At 32.7% G+C, this 17,675-nt stretch overlaps 1 protein-coding gene across 1 annotated transcript in view; it reads right to left on the bottom strand.

Moving 5' to 3' along the window:
* Positions 1 to 17,675, bottom strand: part of LRRC7 (leucine rich repeat containing 7) — a 498,137-nt gene that overhangs the window by 104,648 nt on the left and 375,814 nt on the right. Inside the window, exons 12-16 of the mRNA XM_060005892.1 lie at positions 10,413 to 10,542; positions 9,302 to 9,417; positions 5,688 to 5,757; positions 3,631 to 3,730; positions 1,224 to 1,348 (exon numbers count right to left, since the gene is read on the bottom strand). Coding sequence (XP_059861875.1) covers positions 1,224 to 1,348; positions 3,631 to 3,730; positions 5,688 to 5,757; positions 9,302 to 9,417; positions 10,413 to 10,542 — 541 coding nt within the window. The remainder of the gene's footprint in view (positions 1 to 1,223; positions 1,349 to 3,630; positions 3,731 to 5,687; positions 5,758 to 9,301; positions 9,418 to 10,412; positions 10,543 to 17,675) is intronic.

Raw genomic sequence — 17,675 nt, 5'->3', positions numbered from 1 at the left:
CATCATCCATTGGTTCTGGATTTAACATATAAAATCCTTACAAGAAGAACTGAAATGTTCTAAAGATCTTTTTTTGTTTATTTTTAGTTAAAAAATGTCTCTTTGGTTATTAGATAGCACTAATCAACCATTTAGAAACATTTTTTTAAGTCCAAATCTTTAACAAAATTGTCATTTTGATTTGGGAATCCATTTTGGTTTCTCCACAATGAAATAGGTAGGCTTTGTCAATTACCTTACTAATTCCAGTAAGGTTCTAGAGTATGCTGGTTTAAGAAAAAAGTTTAGAAAATGTGGGAATGAGGGGATAGAAAAGAACACATCACACAATCCAGATCTATTAATAGGATGCATATACAATTACTTATGTAATTAGTCACTAAGGGTGAGAGCTGTTAGTATCCATGATGGAAAAAGTGCAAAAATAATACCATAAAAAATTGATGAGAGATTCAAGATGTTGCCATGATGATAACATGAAGACCTGATGTTGATATAATCCACATAAATTCTGTTATTTTCAAATTTATATAATGTAAAAATACAGATTTTAAAATTCCGACCTTGTTACTTGACTTAGATTAGTGCCAATAAAGCATTTTTAAAAATATGCTTTAAGGTGAAAAATTTTAAGTAATTTTCCCTAAGGGACATCACCTACTCTTAGGCTCTTACCTTCATTAAAACTTGTCCTCACACTTAAGAAAACTCATAAAGTCTTTTCAAATATTCCAGAGACATAGAATCTTTCTGAGATTTTAATGCCAATGTAATATATTAATCCATTGGTTCTTTCATAAATGTGTATTTTGGCTTCACACAGTCTGCATGATGCCTTGCCTTGATCAGTGATTTTAAAAAACACATTTCAGTGTTTCAAAGAGGTAATAAGGTGAAGCCCATCACCCAGACTTTTGTGTTTGATTTTTAGGTTTTTTTTTTTTTTTGGCTTTCTCTCAGCTTGAATCTCTTTCATGTTGCTATTCTGTAAGATGGGGTGGCATATGAAATTTGCTCAGTCAGGATGTTAGTCTCATTCCGAAGCACAAAAGTGCTTCCAAAATCATCATCCTGCTATAATGAAAGGTATCACCATGAGACTTTAAGATGTATCTGACCTTCTAGCAGAGGTCAGTCAATTAGTCCCAAAGGCTATTTGAATAATAACAATGAACAAATAAAAATAATGAGAAGAAAGAGGAAACAAAAATTAAAAGGTTCACCTTAACTTTCCCAGCATTTTCATCATCTTCCTTTTTTTCTTCAAATTCAAAGGCAACAGTCATGCGTTGTTGTCTCTGTTCTTCCCACAGTGTAGGGTTAAAGCTGTCACTGTCTGACTGGAAATCTACAGTTAGATTCCAAAGTGTTATTGCTTTTTTTAAAAAACATAAATTGTTATTTAACAGAGCTTAGTACGCTATACGAAAAATGGTGATAGGTACTAAAAACAAATACAAAGGGAAAAAAAGAAAAGGAAAAATAAAGAAACAGAAAGAAAGAAAGAAGTAAAGAGGGAAAGAAAGAAAGAGAAAGAAGGAAAGAAAGAAAAAGAGGGAAAATATTCCCCTCATATTTGTTACATAGTCTTTTAACATCTTAACTCACATTCAGCTTTCTTAAGTATACATTAATTATATATTGGGATAGAGAAGTTTTCCAGTGTAGAGAATGAGCTCTCCATAACCTAATTATGATAATAGAGCTGAATTAGGTATTTTAAACCATTATCTCTTTTAATCTTCAAAACAGCACCATGGTAGAAGTAATATAATCCTCAATTGAATAATGAGAAAACTATAGCTGAGTTTTAAGAAACTTGTTCAAAGCCATGCAGCTTCTCCACGGACAATGCAGGATTCTATACCATGACTGTGTGATTATAGAGTCCATAACTGTAACCACTAAATGCTATTAGGATGTTATAAAAGGTACTACATAACTTTGGTTTTGCAATAAACTGTCCAAGATTGCAACCTTTCTTGTCGTTGTTCTTTTGTGTGTCTGGTAGGGGGCAATGTAGTGGTGCTTGGTTTTATGGTAAAAAAACATTTGGAAAATAGTCTTTAACATTCAGGTCTCAATTAATCTAAATGTGTCTCAAATTAACAGGGAAAGGAAATGGCTTATCAATCTTTAATTTACATGTTGGTTAATGGTAATATCTTCTTTGCAACAATCCTGTGAAGATCACATGAAAATGCAATAAAAGCACTTCCCAAAGGATAACCTTTATTATATAAAACTTTGTGTGTTGCAAGGATTTCTGCAAATTCACTCATTACACTTCTGCTTGAAAAACCAAAGGGTGACTTGTTTAAATTTCAAGAAAACTTTTCTGTTACCAACTCTGCTTTCCTCAAAGGAAAACAAAGTGAAACAAACTAGGCTAATTCCTTAACATCACATCTTACCTAACTAGATCTACCTCATTCCATGGAACAATTTAGGGATTTAATCTGTCAGACTAGATCTCAGAAATGGCCAGAAAATATGAGACACTTTTCATTTTCCCCTATAGCCTTTCAAAATGAAATATTTTGTTAATCTAGGGATATTAAAATGAAAATGTAAGTAAAGTTGCATGAATAAAACATAATCCTTATTTAAGACTCTTGTTATACCCTATGTAAACACAGTGGCATTTCTTTCATAAATTCAAAAGATCAATTTTACTGAAGCCTGAAAAATATATATGATCTTTCCTTTTTCTACTTCTGTAAGTCAAAATTTGAATGAAAATATCCTAAAACATTTTAAAATGATTCATTTCCCTTTTTAAGTAAAAAAACCTAAAGACATTTATTATAATTATCCTGAAAATAAGAACTACATAAGCAAATAGTTTCTTTTAAAAGTTGGTCTCTTTTAAAAGGGTTGGGTGGATTTAATCCATGGGTGGATTAAAGTGGGTTTACTCTTTCAAGAATTACTATTACTGTTAGACTGTGGTAAATGTGCATGACAGCCTGTGCTGGCTTGAGCTAAGGGGCCTGTGCTGAATTTCAAATGGTAAAGGATAAAGCTCCTTTAAAAATTTTATGAGTAATGTGATCATAGAAGAGAAAATTTTATTATTGAAAAAGGTTTAAGTTTTTCAAAAATTATTCCTATCATAATTGCTGACATTGTTTAGGAAAACTCAACTTGAAAAATTAGTCATTTGCAAGTCATCTCTTTACGGTTGACTCTTAACATGAAATAATTTGGGGCCTGAGATCAGGACTAAATGTTTAAATTGTGTTCATAAAATTAGTGAATGCAGGAAATAAACCAACTTATCTTCCTTAAGATCTGACTCTTCTTAGCTCATTTCAACTGGCTAGGTATCACCTTTGGTTAACTAGTCCTGGGTTTTGCAATCCACCAAGAAAAGATGTCGCTCCTAAAAGTCAACATTATTTTCATGACAGATATAAAGAGGAAGAGTTATGTTTTTGAAATCTTACTTAGAATATTACAGTATGGAAGATAATTAGAGTTGCTTAGAGTTAACCCCCAAATGATTTATGTGTGTCATGTAATTATGTGTCTTGCCCATGTGCCACTATTGGCCAGAGATTAGAATAAAATTAATCCCTTTTATTCATAATCATACAAGCATAGGAGAAATTTCTACTGACTGTTTACCTTCATCACCACGAGGTTGCTGTGGAAACATGTAGTTAGTCAATACTCTTTGCTTTGTTTCTGGATGGGCTTCAGTTTGTAAAGGGATAAGGGCTTTGGACTGGAAGCAAAGGACATAAATTAGATTAATAAGATTGGAAGTATAAAGAATATTTCTTTTATATAGCATAAAGGTCAATAGTCTGGACGCACTGTGCTGAATGAACAGTTAAAGAAAAGTAAGGAAAAAGGTAACGAAATAAGAAAGTATAACATAAAATAAGACTATTGTAGAGGAATATTTTGAAATTCTAAGGTTTTCATAATGAGATTTTCTTTTTCTTTAGTACATTCTTTTACAAGACCTATTCATCTTCATTGAGTAATGCCAGTTTTGATCTTGAAGAGACCAAAATATGTCAAACTGTTTCAACTAAGTAAACTTTTGGTATAGTCCTATATTTTCATGAACTGTTGCCCTAAAATATAAATGGAATTTGCTATCAAATTTATACTATACAAGATCATCTATGAATTTAATTAGGTTAAAACATAAGCATTTATTTTAAAGAAATTTTTGTAACCAAAGACAGGGTCCACATACACATAAGCAACAATCCTTGTATTTGATATATCACAATATAATTACCTATGGATGGTAACATTTAATTCTCTATTATTAATTTTATTTCAGAAATACTATTTATGAAGGTATTTTTTAGAACTTTTATGTTATATGCTATTTTTATAAAACATATTGGAAATAATCATATTATTTAATGTTTTAAAATACACTTATTTCATGACATTTATTAATAAGAGTGAAGCACAAAGGGGATTTGGGATACCAACTTGTCTCATGAAACTAAGTCAGAAACACATTAAATCGCTGTTCTAAATAAAAGCTAAATGGTGCAGCCACTGTTCTGTTCATTCTCCCACAAGAATAATAAATCATGACATTAGGGGATGTTTTTTTACAATGCAAGACTGTAGAAAATACTGTTCCATTAGCATAGTTCACGTTGATTCCAGAAATGATTTATTTATAATGATATATTGATGCTTTGAAAAATCTACAGTCCATTGGTAAGACTTGAATTTGAATGACAATCTAATTTTTTTTAGTAGATGGAAGAAAGTGCTGTAATGACTGTAGGAATACAAACATTATTCTCACACTTATATTTCACATTTTGTAGAAGTTTATTTTAATTTTTTACAAAAGTAGCTCAATACCCATGTCTGAACAATTCATTTACCAGTAATGCTGTTTTTATGCTCAGAAAATAATCATAACAAACTAAAACCAAGATGATTTGTTTTCACTTGGTAATTCATACTTTGGGATAGGATGTTTTAAAATTTTAGGATTACAAGAAAAAAGTAAAAAGAAGAAAAATAAACTATGTCAAAATCGTCTATCACCAGTTTTTCTGGTGGCAAATCAGATGTCTTCAACTATTTCTTTTTATTTTCCAGTTAATAAAATTATTCATTAACACTCAATTACTAATTCTATTATAATCTATTTTCATAAGTATAAGAGTTAATATCAAAACAATTTCACAGAAGATACTGGTAATAGCAACAAAAGACATCACAAATTTTTTGAATAAAGTTTTAGAATTAAGTTGATTATAATTAAAAGCACACACACACACACACACACACACACACACACACAAAAGGAACATGGAGGATAATAATTCCCTCTTGTGGGAATTGTGGTAATGATTTCTTATTCTTTACCTTCAGAGGTATAATTAAAGTACATCCTCTGAGGACATGTATATACCACCTAGAAAAATGATCATTTTGTGTATTAGGTCTCTGAGAATGAAGTAGAAGCTAGATTGAAGCATTTAAAAGGGGTGAGAACTATAGTACTGTTTGTCCACAGCAATGAAATACTTATTTGAATTATTACCTTTACAAAAATCTCTCCTCCAGGGGATAAAGAATCTATATTTTGCAGTGATTGTCAAAGGTACCTATTGGGAATAAGTTAGCAATTCAAAGTTTCAACTGTAGTTCATTTGAATAAACAAAATAAATCAGGTAATAAAAATTTTTACCTGATTGTCAGAAAGCCACAAAGCTGCAAGCTCCTTAAGTTTGGTAAATGAGAATGGTAAATTCTTCAATCTGCAAAAATAAGAAAAGTCTAATAGCATGGGTGAAGATGGATAAATTTCATTTTTATGAAGAATTTTTTAAAATACTGTAACTTATTTGTTTCATTCTTCTCTCTACTTCTTTCTCCATTGAGTAGCCTGAGCAAGCTTTTAAAAGTGAAAATCTCGAGTTTACAACTCTTCAAATGCTAGGATAAAACTGAAAATTGTTAACATGCCTTGTCAGACCTTATAAGATCTGGTCCTCCAAAACCTCTCCAGAGCTTCTTTGTTACTCTTTTCCTGACAGTCCCATTAGTTCCACTGGCCTTCTATCAGCCTACTCTGAGGATTAGCCAAGCTCTTTTCTTCTGTCTGGAATATTCTTTCTTCCATACTTCACTTAACTAAAATTCCACATATTCTTTAGCTCTCAGCTTAAATGTCAGTTCCTCAAAGCTTTTCTTGACTCTTCATTTAAATTTCTTTCACCAGTTTAGTCTCAAAGCACTTTCATGGAACATATCACAGTTTGTAATTTTTTGTTTAGTTTTGTGGTTATTTTTTTACTGTCTGTTATCCCCATAAAATTGTAGGCTCTATGAGGGCAAGAGGCCATTTCCACCTTACCTCGAAAGGAATTTACAGCTCCTGAAAGCGTGTCCTTTTGTTCTTTCACCCTTCATATATTGTATAATAGATATTCAAAGAGGGAATCTTTAAAAATAGCATTTTGAGATAAGTAAAGTTGGCATCAGCCTTGGTATTCAATCAAAATTATCTATTTAGGTTTGGCTTCAGCCTGTGGAGGGCCAAATCACCAACTGCCTGCTTCAACATACTGTATGATATCCCTGAAATTGTGTATGATCAATATATTGTCATTACTTGGGTTACCACCATAGCTAGTCAACAGAGTGAATAATACAAACAAGGCACACCAATGAATTTATTGTTATTTTCTGCATGTTCACTTTTGAATACAAATATTTTAGATATGACTTGGAATGATAATTTCTTTGAAATTCTTTAATATGTTGGAATTCAATCAGTCAAATGATGAATAAATATATTTTGAGAACAGAAGTGGAAAATGTTATACTAATTAATAAGGATTGTGGAAGCAGTTAATTGTATATGCAAAAGCAATTAAGCACTATCAAATAATTTAATAAATATGAAAAGATATTGACAAGCCAAGAAACATATCAACAGAGTGTATTAGCTAGGTAAGTTTAGGAAGGATATAATAACCTTTCTGAGCTAACAGAAACTTGTAAAACATAAATAAGTATATAAAGAATAACAGAGATTAAATTATATCACAATTATTTTTAATATAATTATTTTTTATACTAGCATTTATAACATTAAACCAAACTGTCCATTAAAGTTTTCTAATTTTTTAGTTATTTAATTTAAGTCAGAAATTATGAAGTAATGTGTTATGAGGAGAAGTTTTTACATCATGTGGAGATGAATTAAAAGTAGAATATCAATTCTGCCACATAAAAATTACATAAGGGGAAAACTGTCCAGAATCATATACAATATCCATGATAAATCATCAGTCAAATCATAAATGTAGAGTATGGAAAGAAACTGTCAGAAAAGGATGTTACCTCCATTTTTCCTTGTTCTTCCAGTGACCACCATTGAAAGTGAGCATTTATTTAGTATCATAACTGTGTGGTGTATTGATCACAGGAACAATCTTACAGTTGACAGTGTAAAAGAATCATTGTTCCTGAACTATAATGACGAACTTCTAAAATTTATTACATTTTAAATATAAAATTGGAATAATCATGACTTTTGGATAACATTTAATATTTAATCTTTTATGCAAGCAGTTTTTTCTCTGACAGTGATGTTCAACTTTAGCCTCAGCTTTGACTGAATGTTGATTTTAATCTCAGGTTAAGATTCATTGATTAATTCATCAATTTAAAAATATTAATTTGGCTCTATACTATGTTCCAATCACTGTATTAGAAGACAAACTAGCTTATATTTCTGGCCAGATGAAGTATTTTAAACTCCTACTATTATGAGATTCTCAATGTCTTATTAAAATCTTTTGCATTGGCATTTAGCAATGTGTTGTCCTATGGTACATACTCACATGTGCTATATTTGTTGGATAAATAACTCCATTAGGAGTCCTAACTATGGGTCATTTAAAAATATTTTGTAAGCATATTTTCCATATCATCATGTAAAGTATTAATGTATAAAATTTGAGCAGACGAAGTATTTAGGAGAGACTTCCAGCTCACCATGAAAACCCTCCCTCCAGGTTGACAATAATGAAGCTTGGTTCCACTGGGGACTGTAATTGAATCCACTAGAATCCATCTCTTATGGTATCTCTACGACCATGTTTCTAATCTTATTCACAAGAATATAATTAGAAAATTCTGAAAAATGTCTTACTGAAAGTTGGGCACAAAATTTAATGCATTTCCTTCATTATCTTGTAGGTTAAGAGTCAAAACAAGAAATGGGGTTGATTTGACATGAATTACTCTTGATGCACCAAGCTATGAAGCTTCCATGTCACCTTGATTTAAAAAAAAAAAATTCCAAAGCCTTTAAAAAAAGATTTTATTTCTTACATGGAATATTTTAAGCTACTAAGTGAATGGTTTTTGAAATTCACATTAGTAGTTTTTTCTTAGACAAACCAACAAACAAATGACAACTCCCACACTTAGTGAAACCTTAGAATCTGAACATTCTCTGTGATTCCATAAAAGCTAATCTTTGTTAGTTTTGTTGCAGTCTCATATTATCATTTATCTGACTGAAACTTAATGAAAACAAAGAGTTCAAGTAGTCTATTCTAATCCACAATCACTTTATCTTCTTAGAAGTTATTTTTAGTCAGTATTGATTTTATCCTTTCCTATTTGAGGACGACTGTGGTAGAAATAAAGATGAACAGCATTTTCACCCATTCACCAATATAACAACTTTGTCACAAGAAGAGGACCTATCCTTTCTTTGTTCATCCTTTTCAGAACATGATTAAATAGCCATTTGGTTGTCTTTACTATAATGTGCAAACCTCATGACTTTTGAGTACTAGCTTCTTGGCAATATTCTCACCAGTGTTCTGGTGGTGTGGACAGTATATACATAGCTCAGTTAATTTACTGGAGACATAAATATATACATGAAAACATATATGTATGCATACATACATAACTGTGGACATATTTTTATTAATAAATTTTGTAGACTTTCACTACAATTATTTTTCCATGTTTTCATAATATTATGCTTTCTGCATATGGGAGGGTTTTGGTACATAAATTTGGGTGTATAAATTTTACATAAGTTTAATATACAATATATGTTTCTATATAATCAAACAATAAAAGTTTGAAGTATCAGTTTAAAAACCATTTAGCTTCTGCCATTTTCTAAATGGATATTTGCATACTTATATAAATATTTGCATTCCATATACTTTATAAGATACAGAAAAAAATTTCAAAATTATTGATAAGAAACAATAATTTGCTTTTAGAAAATAACTAATATGTGATTGTGAAATATTGCAGAAATACCTGTTGTCACTCAAATTTAAAACTCTTAGTTTCTGCATCTGTCCAATCTCTTCAGGAAGAAATTCCAGTTTATTGGAGCGTAGAGACATAACTGTTACATTCTTACAGCTTCCAATCTATGGGTAACAAAAGAAAAAAAAAGTAAAGAATCACAGTGTAAACTATTTTTATACTAACATTTATAATTTATAAAGTAATTTAATTAATTTACAAATTTCTTTATCACTTTAAAGACTATCAATATGTGTATTGTTTTATTTTTTATAATCTCACACTCTAAAATATGTCTATAATACATATATTCCTTTAGATATTAAGACTGTGTATCTCATATTTTTTTACATATTATGAAGGAAAAATTTTCTTTTTAATTTTGTGATTAGAATACTTGTTAGCTTCATTGTTTTCATAAATCACATTGTTTTTGTCTATCCGAGTAAGTACTAATAAGCTATGTTTATAATAGATCATATATACTCAAAAATGAAATATTGTTGATATTTCCTTTGAAAAGTTAGTTTTATTTAATGTTACAATGGTATTTTTATTCATAACTTTTGCCTCTAAATAATGATATATGAATTATTGTTCCTGTATTATGAAAGCATTTAATAGAAAATGTTAAATTGAAAATATATTTCACAGTTTTTTCTTGACATGAATACATGGAAGTCCCATTTAGAGATGAATGCTAATGGACCATTTTGGTGGATCCTGAAGTTAAAACAATTATGCAACATGATACTTTAAACAACTTATTTATATTAAAAACTTTCACTTAGAACTGGAAGTATAGTTACCTCAAAATTTATTTATTGTTTTTAAAAGCAAAATATATAAGTTGGATTAGTTAAAATTGTATTCCTTAGCATGAACTAATTTATAATATTTTATTACTATTTTTGGCAAGCAGTGTTTAAATCAAATGTATTTCCTGGGTCAAATATAAGAACTTATAACTTGCCATTTAAAAAAGAATGATTAACAAATAAATAATTCCTGTATACATTCACAGCTCAACTCGTAAGCTACACTGCTACTGAACCTGTTAAGATTTAATCCCCAAACAGATTCATTAAAAGAAATTAATAGAAACAAGTTTATTCCTCACTTCTCTGGGTAATTCTGGAAGGAAATTCTCATCGACTGCTAACGTTCGAAGACTGTGAAGGTAGCCAATAGTAGAAGGTAGTGACTCCAGTTCATTACAGCTACAGTCAAATTCTTCTAATAAAGATAAACTGAAAATTAAATACATTAGTTAGACATTTTAAAAGGTCATGTGGCACAAAAGTTTTGGAAAAGCCATATATTCAAATTCACCAACCAAATTATTTAGCTAGTGACTATGTAATATTATATAAGTTAATTTATCTATTCAACCAAATGTTCAATACCATTTAATAAGTGGTTCAATTTGCTGAAATAAATGTAGTTCATTTTTCTCCTTTCTTAATTCACCTGTCATTTAAATGAGCCATTGAGAATGACAAAAGATTTTGTTTGTTTTTATACAACTTAGGTGTCACATACAGTCAGAGGCTCATAATGTATATCCTTGGAATGAGTGCATATAACTGGCGTGGGCAGGTAGAAGGGTATAGAGGGCAGGTCCAAGAAAGGGAAGATAAGGGGGGCAAAATATTAACAACAAAAACACTGATTAAATGCTAGGTATTTTACTAAGCATTTTAGAGATAAAAATAACTACTCTTTTCTTTAAAATAACTCTAGCAGATATCTATTATTTTAAATCCATTTTACACATAAGGAAATTGAGGCATAAAGAGGCTAAGTAACTTGTCCAAGGCCACACGAAGTAGGAAAACTAGTACCTAAATGCAGACAATATGGCTCCACTCTATTTTCTTGCCTCTCAGCCTGTGCATCAGTAGCAGAGGCTATGGACAGGGCTCATTTCAGCCTGCAGATGTGTTTTGGTTGGTTTACATAGTATTTTAAAAAGTGGTAAACTCTACATAATGACCCAAACTTTTGGTGCCTTTTGAAAAAGAAGATCTGCAAATACTGGGCCTTTATTCTTGCATGACAATAATGGAAACAGAGTAATGGCTGCTGTCTTCAAATGAGCACAGTTCTCCAGTTTGCCACAATCTCCACCACTCCAAACTTAGCCTGCTTTACCCCAAATCTACAGAAAGGAATTGTATGCGTACACTTTCAAGCTATCACAAGGGAACAAGACATTTTATTGTCTGGCTTGAGATAGCTGGGAAAGAAAGAGTGCCTGGCACAGAGAAAGCGCTAGCTATATTTAAGCGGTCATTGATGTTAATATTATTACACTGCTATTACCATTCATATCATTGTTTTACTGTAATAGGAAGGAACCCTCAAGGATGATGATCTCACCATTGTAAAGGGAAGACTGAATTAGAATTAGCTGGAGTAATATTGTAGAATCAACTTCCCTTTTTTATATCTTGGAACTAGCTGGCTTGAATGCAATTTATTCCCATAATTTAGTTAACAAGTGAACACAGAAATTAAGCATTTGGGTTTTAAGTTAGTCAGAATGGATTTGTGTCCCAGTCTTGTCACTTATTAGACATATTATCTTGGGTATCAAAAAATAAAACAAGGGGCTTCCCTGGTGGCGCAGTGGTTGAGAGTCCGCCTGCTGATGCAGGGGACATGGGTTTGTGCCCCGGTCCAGGAAGATCCCACATGCCGCGGAGCGGCTGGGCCCGTGAGCCATGGCCACTGAGCCTGCGCGTCCGGAGACTGTGCTCTGCAACGGGAGAGGCCCGCGTACCGCAAAAAAAAAAAAAAATAATAATAATAATAAAAAATTAAAAAAATAAAACAAGGATCAGAGCTCAAAAATCAAAGCTGATTTTATTTACTGCCAGGAAAGGGAACACTCCCTGTTCACACTCAGAAGAAATTCACTTAGCACTGCACTGTGGGGGGAAAAGTCAGTGCCAAAAGGGGGTGGTGACAGGAGGTCATGATGATCATGCTCATTAAAGATGAAAAAATTGCATTATGGAGAGATTGGAATAAGTTCACAAGTCTGTGTACAAGTAGGTAAATCAAGTCCCGTCATTCATGGGTCAGGGAAGAATCTAATTCAGTCAAGTTCAGTCTGACCCTGATCAGGGTAACTCATGATTTATGGTCCTTAACAGCTTCAAGTGGTTAAAACCCAGAAGTGGTGAGACACAGTATTCAGCTGTGAATAATAGCTCTTAGGCAAATGCTTTTCCTTTTGCATAGACAAGTCATATTACTTTTCCACAGGCCTTAGTCTCTTTATATTTGCAGTGACGATACTAGTAATTCCTGCCTCATGCAGTTTCTCTGAGTAGTTCATGAAATACTGTAAGTAAAGAACTTAGCACAATACCTGCCATAAAATACACATTCAGGAAATATTTTCTCTTTTTATTAGTGAACCCTGAGAAATTAATTTCTAAATCCTTTGAGACCCGCACATTCAGGGGTGGTCATGTCAATGGGTACCAGACATACATGGCTGTGTGACTCTGTATGTATGCATTGGTGGTGGCAGAAATCAATGTATGTGGAAAACCCAGTAACAGATTGTTTCTTAAAAAAAGTCTAGCACAGTGTCATACACATATAATACACTAAGAAAATTTGGTAGAATTGAATGAAAGAGGTTTCTATCTATGGTTTGTGGTCATGTACTCAGCAAGTGGTCATGAAAGTACGAGTGAGTTTTAAAAATAAAAACTAGTGAGACAGTGGCATGTACATATATACACTACCAAATGTAAAACTGATAGCTAGTGGGAAGCAGCTGCATAGCACAGGGAGATCAGCTCGGTGCTTTGTGACCACCTAGAGGGGTGGGATAGGGAGGGTGGGAGGGAGGCACAAGAGGGAAGAGATATGGGGACATATGTATATGTATAACTGATTCACTTTGTTATAAAGCAGAAACTAACACACGATTGTAAAGCAATTATACTCCAACAAAGATGTTACAAAAGTAAAACTTCAGATGTATGCTCAGAGGTAGAAGTCAAAGAATTAAACAATTAAATAATACAATTAAGTTTTCTTATTTTTCTTTCTTTTATGAAAACATTTTTGAAGTTAGTCTTGAATCATAGTAAGGCACTCCTTACTTTGCACAGATTTCAGTTATCATGGTTTCCTTAAATAACATTAGTCCCCCAACAACATGGCTCAAATTTCAATTACCTCAGTATATTAACTGTGAGTAACTGCATAAAGTACAAACTTTGCTGCTAACACTTCAGTCCACAAATCACTGTGTAAATAACAGATGTACATCATGATCAGTGACTAGTCATATTACTTTTTTGAGTCTGTCAGTGATCAGCCTCTGCACATCCACTATTCAGTTCACACACGGACAGTAAGTCTTGTAGTTATGTTGCCTTCTTGTCAATCGGCTATAGAGAGATACTATAGGTACCATAATTTAACATTTAAAACACTACTCCTGTTGGATAATGCTCTTCATCATCTTATTTCTCTTGGAGATTTGGATGAAAATGTGGAAATTTGCTTTTTATCACCAAGAACAACTTCATTAATCCAACCAGTGGACCAAGGAGTTATTTCAACTTTGAAGGCCTGTTATCTTACACAGACTTCTGAAGAGGCTATTGATGCTACACCTGGAGATCATACAGTTTCTTTAGCTGAGTTTTGGAAGAAATATGACATAAAGCATTCAATTGAAAATATTCAAACATCATGGCAGGAAATAACAGCAAGTAATACTCATGCATTGTAGCAGAAACTTTTAGCATACTGTGCAAATAATTTGGCAGGATTTGAACTGAACATACATGGAATTATAGAAGAAACAGCTGACTGTGGGAATGCTGCCTGCCACTGTTTGAGAGCCTGTAGATCTGCTGCCAGAGGAACTTAGTGAAGGAAAACTTGTTGACATCAATGAGGAAAGTGGTTGTAATGAAAGGATGAAGATGTCTCAGAGGAAGTGACCCTGGCAATAAACTTTACATTAAAGGAACTCTCAGAGATATTTCATGATATTGAAAGCACAAAGGATAAAAGTTTGGAAGCTGATCCAAGCTTAAAAGGAGGATGACAATTCACTGGCTCATAGAAAAGATGTTCACTCTGAATTACAACTTACACAATGAAAAGAAGGCAAGCACTGTTCAAACTAATTTTGATAAGCTTTTTTTTTTAAAAAAAAACACTTTAATTCTTGATGTTCCTAATGTTTACAATGACTGTGTATTAAATCCATGTTGATTTATTATTTTTCCATTTCTCTATACATTTATAACCAACAGCAACAGTATTTAATGTTTGAAAAGGTTTAAAGATCTTTCGTCAGAACAATCATAATTTCCTCCATTGATTCTTAAGACTATTTTGCATAGTTTCAGTGTGCATGGTTGTTTTCATAGTCCCCACTACTGTGCAAAGTGAGGACTTCCTACAATAAAAAGACAACATTTTTACTGCATCATGGGCTATACTGAATTAATAATTTATAGCCTGAAAGTATTTTACAGTTTTGGGTTACAAAGAAAATCTATTATGTGCAAAACACACATTCTTCAATGATCTCTGAATTCAAAGGATTCAAACTCAAAATCTAACATTCCAACTGACTTTATTGATGGTTATCTTGTTATAAATCACCTAAGGTATTTTAATACAGGATCCTATATGAATACAGTTGTACCACATTTACTCAAATTATCACTGGCATTCAAAAGATAGACCAAAATAAGTGAAATAAATCTGACAGAGAAAGACAAACACCACACAATTTCACTTATATGTGGAATCTAAAAACAAAAATACAAAAAAGTAAAAAAAAACCCCACAACCAAGCTCATATATACAGTGAACAGTTTGGTGGTTGCCAGGAGTAGGGGATAGGGGGTAGAAAAAAATGGGTGAAGGCGACTAAAAGGGATCAACTCCCCATTATAAAATAAATAAGTCATGGGGATGTAATGTACAGCATCGTATAGTTAACAATACTGTACTTGAAAGTTGCTAAGAGAGTAGATCTTAAAAGTTCTCATCACAAGAAAAAGGTAACTATGTATGGTGAAAAATGTTAACTAGATTTATTGTGGTGATCATTTTTCAATACATACAAATATGGAATCATCCTGCTGTACATATGAAAGTACATTACCCTTTGTACAAAAAAAAGGATAGACCAAAAGCTACCTTTTTTAAAATTTTTCTCTATACTCTATAATAGTACACATTAAAAGTGAAAACTAGCTGCAAAGGAAGTATAAAGTACTTCAAAGCAGTGCTTCCCAAACTTTAGCGTGCATATGGATCACCAGCAGAACTCGCTAAAATGCAGATTCAGATTCAGTGATTTGGGGTTGGGCCAAGATTCTGCATTTGAAACAAGCTAGTGGGTGATGTAGAAGCTCCTGGTCCTGGGACCACACATTTTTAAATAAAGTACTTGCAAATATGGCAAGAGTAACATTAAAATACACACACACACAGATGGAGAGATATACCATGTTCTTGGATTGGAAGATTCAACATTGTGAAAATGACTATACTATCCAAAGCAATCTACAGAATCAATGAAATCCCTATCAAACTACCAATGGCATTTTTCACAGAACTAGAAAAAAAAATTCTCAATTTGTATGGAAAGACAAAAGACCCCAAATAGCCAAAGCAATCTTGAGAAAGAAAAACAGAGCTGGAGGAATCAAGCTCCTGGACTTCAGACTATACTACAAAGCTACAGTAATCAAGACAGTATGGTACTGGCACAAAAACAGAAATATAGATGAATGGAACAGGATAGAAAGCCCAGAGATAAACACATGCACATATGGTCACTTTGTCTTTGATAAAGGAGGCAAGAATATACAATGGAGAAAAGACAGCCTCTTCAATAAGTGGTGCTGGGAAAACTGGACAGCTACATGTAAAAGAATGAAATTAGAACATTCCCTAACACCACACATGAAAATAAACTCAAAATTGATTAAAGACCTAAATATAAGGCCAGACACTATCAAACTCTTAGGGAAAAACATAGGCAGAACACTCTATGACATAAATCACAGCAAGATCCTTTTTGACCCACCTCCTAGAGAAATGGAAAAAAAAAACAAAAATAAACAAATGGGACCTAATGAAACTTAAAAGCTTTTGCACAGCAAAGGAAACCATAAACAAGATGAAAAGACCACCTTCAGAATGGGAGAAAATATTTGCAAGCAAAGCAACTGACAAAGGATTAATCTCCAAAATATACAAGCAGCTCATGCAACTCAATATCAAAAAACCAAACAACCCAATCCAAAAATGGGTGGAAGACCTAAATCGACATTTCTCCAAAGAAGATATACAGATTGCCAACAAACACATGAAAGGATGCTCAACATCACTAATCATTAGAGAAATGCAAATCAAAACTACAATGAGGTATCACTTCACACCACTCAGAATAGCCGTCATCAAAAAATCTACAAACAATAAATGCTGGAGAGGGTGTGGAGAAAAGGGAACCCTCTTGCACTGTTGGTGGGAATGTAAATTGATACAGCAATTATGGAGAACAGTACGGAGGTTCCTTTAAAAACTTAAAATTAGAACTACCATATGACACAGCAATCCCACTGCTGGGCGTATACCCAGAGAAAACCATAATTCAAAAAGACACATGTACCACAATGTTCATTGCAGCACTATTTACAATAGCCAGGACATGGAAGCAACCTAAGTGTCCATTGACAGATGAATGGATAAAGAAGATGTGGCATACATATACAATGGAATATTACTCAGCCATAAAAAGAAATGAAATTGAGTTATTTGTAGTAAAGTGGATGGACCTAGATTCTATCATACAGAATGAAGTAAGTCAGAAAGAGAAAAACAAATACCGTATGCTAACACACATATATGGAATCTAAAAAAAAAAAAAAAATGGTTCTGAACAACCCAGGGGCAGTACAGGAATAAAGATGCAGACACAGAGAATGGGCTTGAGGACACAGGGAGGGGGCAGGGTAAGCTGGGACGATGTGAGAGAGTGGCATGGACATATATACACTACCAAATGTAAAATAGATAGCTAGTGGGAAGCAGCTGCATAGCACAGGGAGATCAGCTCCGTGCTTTGTGAACACCTAGAGGGGTGGGGTATGGAGGGTGGGAGGGAGACGCAAGAGGGTGGGGATATGGTGATATATATGTATACGTATAGCTGATTCAATTTGTTATACAGCAGAAACTAACACAAAACTGTAAAGGAATTATACTCCAATAAAGATATTAAACACATACACACACACACACACACACACACACACACACACACAAGATATGTCAATGATGGCTAAAATTCATGTATAAATATTATAAGAGTTGTGTT

This window comes from Delphinus delphis, chromosome 1 (genome assembly GCF_949987515.2).
Source record: "Delphinus delphis chromosome 1, mDelDel1.2, whole genome shotgun sequence".
NCBI lineage: Eukaryota > Metazoa > Chordata > Mammalia > Artiodactyla > Delphinidae > Delphinus > Delphinus delphis.
This window is presented reverse-complemented; position numbering and strand designations above follow the sequence as displayed.